Source organism: Pelophylax lessonae (genome assembly GCF_965119305.1).
Source record: "Pelophylax lessonae genome assembly, chromosome: 9".
In the NCBI taxonomy this organism is placed as follows: domain Eukaryota; kingdom Metazoa; phylum Chordata; class Amphibia; order Anura; family Ranidae; genus Pelophylax; species Pelophylax lessonae.
In genome coordinates this window covers 60,301,056-60,307,055 of record NC_138776.1, presented here as the reverse complement: position 1 = coordinate 60,307,055, position 6,000 = coordinate 60,301,056, and the positions used below count along the sequence as shown (strand labels likewise).

Genomic DNA, 6,000 nt, shown 5'->3' with positions numbered 1-6,000 from the left:
CACAGAGTACTGTGACACTGCTAGAGACACATGGAGAGCTGTGAGACTCAGACACACAGAGTGCTGTGACACTGCAAGAGACACATGGAGAGCTGTGAGATTCAGACACAAAGGGTGCTGTGAAACTTTTATATAGAAGCAGAGCACAGCAGACTGTTGGAAAGAGGCAGAGAGTGCTGTACACACAGTGCTGTGAGACTGTCATAGAGACACACAGAGTGCTGTAAGACAGCCCGGGGAAGGGAGGGATCTGTGGTTTTGGAGGGAGGAGGGGGGACATCAGGCTGCACAGCTGCAAAGCTAAGAAGAGACAAATCCAGAGGTGCAGAAGATGTTCACGCGGGCAGTCACTCGGCTGAGCAGAAAGAGACCACCCTCAGGTAGGAGACCCCACCTTGTGCTGTCCCAGTCCTGGGTCACAACTGCTCAATACTTTGTAATTTGTAACTTTTAACTGTGTGCTGTCTACCTTCCTCCCAGGGCCGAGCCCTGATGTGCAGCAGTACCATCCTGAGAGGGGACCTCACTCCTGACACATCCAGACATTTCTCTGCTGTCCACCTCTGTATCTATGTGGGAGCGACAGCACATCAAGTGCGTCTGTACTCCCTACTCTGATCCCTGAGAGTGCCAACACTGGGAGTGACATAGAAATGACTGTACATCGGGCAAAACTTAGCTGGAGGTCACCTAAGGTACAGTGACCTGTGAGACACAACCAATGGGGAGAGATTGGCTGTATGGTCCCTCCAGCTCTCTGTATCAGGTACATGATGGGGATTATAGTGCACCACACCCAGGCTGGCCGCATGACTCTATGCTGCTAACTCATTGTAAGAGACAATAGAACTAGTATAGAAATGTGTCAATATTTAGTGCTGTAATATAGAGGTACATGATCATATAAAGGGAGGCATGAATGGGGTACTTGTTGGTATACACTGAGTAGGTATAGGGGTACATGTCAGTGTACAGAGGGATAAAAAATGGGTAGTATTGTGATACTTGTCCATTTACATATAGGCATATTGGGGTACTTGCTGTCATACATTAAGTTGGTTTAGGGGCACATATCAGTATACACAGAGAAATGATAACGGTATTATAGGGGTACTTGTCGGCATACAGTGGGGTAATATGAGGGTACATGTCAGTATACAGAGAGGTATCATAGGGTTTCTTCAGCATACAGAGAGGTATTATAGGGGTAGTTGTCCATATACAGCAAGGTAGTATAGGGCTACTTGTTAGCATAGGATGGGGTAGTATAGGGGTACATGTCGGTATACAGAGAGGTATTACAAGCAGTCCCCGGGTTACAAACAAGATTGGGTCTGTAGGTTTGTTCTTAAGTTGAATTTGTATGTAAATTGGAACAGGCACATTTTTTAAGTGGAGCTCCAGCCAAAATAATCATTTTTAGGTTTATTTGGATAGCATAGGGAAGGGTTGACACCCCTGTAACATTTTGTTTTGCTGTCTGTACCCCTGTTCAGAAGATTTCACCTCCCCTTCTGTCCCTCTGACAATCAGATTTTGAAAATTTTGTGTTGTTGTGGAAACAAGGATTGGTGATAAAGCTTCAGCGGAGACACCTTTTTCCCATGAAAACTCTTACAGGAGTGAATTTCCCTTCCTAGAGGTAGATTTCTCCTCGCTTCCTGTTTTCTCCCTCTATTTCTAAGTAGGAGTCATTTGTAAGTTTGTAACCCGGGGACCGCCTGTATATAGATTCATATCAGCAAACAGAGAGGTATTATAGGGAAATTTGTCGGCATACAGTGGGGTAGTATGGGATGTCAAAAACCAGAGGGGTATTATAGAGGTACTTTTCCATATATAGCAGGGTAGCATAGGGGTACCTGTCAGAAAGGCAGCCATCAGAAATTTTGGGGCCCCTAGCACAGCTTCAGGCCTGGGCCTGACCCCCTTTTTTTTTAATTCAAGTAATTTTTAATGAAAAACATTTTTGAATCCGTTACATTAAAGTTTATCCCTTTCATTAGGGTCCACAAAGTTCCCCCCTTACATCAGAGCCCCCAGAGTCCTCCCTCCTTTTATCAGCGACCCCAGAGTAACCCCTCCCCTTACACCAGGGTCCCAAGAGTCCTCTCTCCCTAAATCAGGGTCCCCAGAGTCCGCCTCCCCTTACATCAGGGTCCCAAGAGTCCTCTCTCCCTAAATCAGGGTCCCCAGAGTTCCCCCTCCCCTTACATCAGGGTCCCAAGAGTCCTCTCTCCTTAAATCAGGGTCCCCAGAGTCCCCCCTCCCCTTACATCAGGGTCCCCAGAGTCCCCCCCCTTAAATCAGGGTCCCCAGAGTTTGCCCTTACATCAGAGAACCCACTTTTATTAGGGTCCCCAAAGTCTCCACTTACATTAGGATCCCAAATTCCCTCCTTACTTTAGGGTCCCCCAGAGCCTTCTTCCTTAAATCAGGGTCCCCAGAGTCTTCCCTCTTTAAATCAGGGATCCCAGAGTTCCCCCTTACATTAAAGTGCCCCTTTCATTAGGGTCTCCAAAATTGTCCCCTTTACATCAGGGTTCCTAAAGTGACCTTACATCAGGGTTCCTAAAGCCCCCTTACATCATGGCCTCTAGAGCCTATTCCCTTTCAATAGGGTCCCCAAAGTAAGAAGGGAAGAGCAGAGTGTGGTAAGAGAATAGTTGGGGTAGTGGGAGGGGAGGAGGGGGTATTGTGAAGACCCCAGCTCAAATCAGGATCTGCTCCTTCTCATTGCAGCAGTCTGCTACAGGACCGGTGAAAGCTGGAAGGCCCGGCACTGGGACCGTATAGGTTTGGAGGAGGAAGTTGCGGCTGTGGCAGCAGGGACGCTAACTGGGTATTTGGGCAGGAGGCTCTGGGGGGGGGGGGGTTTGGACCCACCAACAACTGGTTGTTTGAGACCCGGGCCCCCTGGGACACCTAGGCTTCCTACATGTCTATGTACTGTCCCCTCCCCCGCCTGTTGGCATACAATGGGGTTGTATGGGGGTGCTTGTCAGTATACAGAGGGGTATTATAGAGGTAGTTGTCCGTATACAGAAGGATAGTATAGGGGTACTTGTCGGCATACAGAGGAGTAATATAGGTGTATATGTCTGTATACAGCAAAGCAGTATAGGAGTACATGTCGGTATGCAGAGGGGTATTATAGGGGTTCATGACAGTTTTTTCAGAGGGCCTGTACAGAAGTACATGTTAAATAGAGTACAGTAGTATAGGGGTACATGTTAATGTACAGAAGAGTGTTATTAGGAAATATGTTGAAATACACAGTAAAATCATATGGGGTATGTGTCAATATAAAATGGTACAGTACAGGGGTACATGTCAGTATATTGACATGTACCCCTGTACATATCAATATACTGAGGGTTTGTATAGAGAAAATACCAGCAAGCTTAAGGGTATTATCCAGGTACATGCTAGTACACAGTGAGTCATTAAAGGGGTACATGTCTGTATACAGTAAGTCCCCTACATACGAACCATCGAGATAGGAACTTTTAAAGATGCAAACATTTGTTTGCACAGTTTTTTTTCGTTGAACCCAGCGGGCTGAATGAAGAAAAACTGACAGATCGCCCTACCAACACAAGCAATCTCCCCAGCTGTGCTATTGTGTTCTGACAGGGGGACTTCTACCGCCAGAACACTCTGATCAGTCCTCGCAGCCTGTGTCTGTAAGCACTGATCTTTGTTGGACTTACGAACAAGCTCCTGAAACGGAACTCGTTTTTAAGTAGGGGACTTACTGTACAACGAAGTAATATCAGAGTACATAAAAGTATTATTGGGGTCGTTGTTAGTATACATTGAGTTACTATGGGGGTTTAGAGGGACGTTAGCGGTCACATAAGAGGAAATGTGAGTGGTAAAAGGGGAAGTTTAGGCATTGGCAGTCTGGAGGAGATTGCGATACATCCTCTTCGTTCTGTTTCCAGCTGTGACTTGCAGAAGACGTATTGGGAAGACAGGACCGGGCCTGTCCTGTGCATAGTGCTAGAGGAGGGCAAAGCCTCCAATGTCTACTTGTGGATCTACTAATGGTGCAGATGTATTGGGGGAGGGGGAATATGTGCCTCTTAAGATAAAGAATTTTTGTGTATCTGATTATATGGGATATAGTCCATGTGGTTGTGCATAACATAAAAACCTGTATAGAACAGATGTCAGAATCCTGTACTAAGGTTATGTGATTGTACAGTCATTTCCTCTGGGGCTGCACACCACACTCAGGAGGCCATTGTGTGGAAAATGTGATCTATTGCTTTTATATATATATATATAAGAGAGAGAGAGAGAGAGAGAGAGAGAGAGAGAGAGAGAGAGAGAGAGAGAGAGAGAGAGAGAGAGAGAGAGAGAGATAGAGACACAGTATATTGTCAAAAGTATTGGGACGCCTCCCTTTACATGCACATGAACATTAATGGCATTAGTCAGACTTAGTCCGTAGGGTTCAATGTTGAGTTGGCCCACCCTTTTGCAGCTCTAACAGCTCCAACTCCTCTGGGAAGGCTGTCCACAAGGTTTAGGAGTGTGACTATAATAATGCTTGACCATTTGTGAGGTCAGGCACTGATGATGGATGAGAAGGACTGGCTTGCAGTCTGTCCACTCCTAAACCTTGTGGACAGCCTTTCCAGAAGAGTGGAAGCTGTCATAGCTGCAAAGAGTGAGTAAATTCAATATTGAACCCTACGGGTTAGAACACATTTGATCATTCCGGTAAAAGACCATTTCGATTGAAAGCAAGAATGTAAATAGAAGAGATATACCTCAATTAGCAAACAAAGCCTACCCGTGTATCTCCAGGGAGATGCTGCCGTATGGTACTGCAAACTGTAGCACATAGAGGTAATTGGGGAAATGGATATACCAATAAATATATATATATATATATATATATATATATATATATATATATATATATATATATATATATAGCAACAAAAGTGAGTACATCCCTAAGTGAAAATGTCCAAATTGGACCCAGTTAGCCATTTTCCCTCCCCGGTGTCATGCGACTCGTTAGTGTTACAAGGTCTCAGGTGTGAATGGGGAGCAGGTGTGTTAAATTTGATGTTATCGCTCTCACTCTCTCATATTGGTCACTGGAAGTTCAACATGGCACCTCGTCGCAAAGAGCTCTCTGAGGATCTAAAAAACAAATTTTTGCTCTCCATAAAGATGGCCTAGGCTATAAGAAGATCGCCAAGACCCTGAAACTGAGCTGCAGCATGGTGGCCAAGACCATACAGCGGTTTAACAGGACAGGTTCCATTCAGAACAGGCCTCGCCACGTTCGACCAAAGGAGTTAAGTGCACGTGCTCAGCTTCATATCCAGAGGTTTTCTTTGGGAAATAGATGCATGAGTACAGCCAGCATTGCTGCAGAGGTTGAAGGGGTGGCGGGTCAGCCTGTCAGTGCTCAGACCATACACCGCACACTACATCAAATTGGTCTGCATGGCTGTCGTCCCAGAAGGAAACCTCTTCTAAAGATGATGAACAAGAAAGCACGCAAACAGTTTGCTGAAGACAAGCAGACTAAGGACATGGATTACTGGAACAATGTCTTGTGGTTTGATGAGACCAAGATAAATTTCTTTGGTTCACATGGTGTCAGGTGTGTGTGGCGGCAGCCAGGTGAGGGGTACAAAGACAAGTATGTCTTGCCTACAGCCAAGCATGGTGGTGGGAGTGTCATGGTCTGGGGCTGCATGAATGCTGCCGCCACTGGGAAGCTATAGTTCATTGAGGGAACCATGAATGCCAACATGTACTGTGACATACTGAAGCAGAGCATGATCCTCTCCTGATGGACTGGCCAAGCCTGTCTCCAGACCTAAATTCTATTGAGCACCTGTGGGACATCATCAAATGGAAGGTGGAGATGCGCAAGGTCACCAGCTCTGTGATGTTGTCATGGAGGAGTGGAAGAGGACTTCATTGGCAACCTGTGAAGCTCTGGTGAACTCCATGCCCAAAAGGGTT

At 45.9% G+C, this 6,000-nt stretch overlaps 1 protein-coding gene across 1 annotated transcript in view; it reads left to right on the top strand.

The window, feature by feature from the left end:
• Positions 1 to 241: 241 nt before the first annotated feature.
• The window catches only part of RGS10 (regulator of G protein signaling 10), a 45,102-nt gene continuing 39,343 nt past the window's right edge, over positions 242 to 6,000 (top strand). The window contains exon 1 of the mRNA XM_082267649.1: positions 242 to 380. Within this exon, the coding sequence (XP_082123775.1) occupies positions 332 to 380 (49 nt within the window). The 5' untranslated portion in view covers positions 242 to 331. The remainder of the gene's footprint in view (positions 381 to 6,000) is intronic.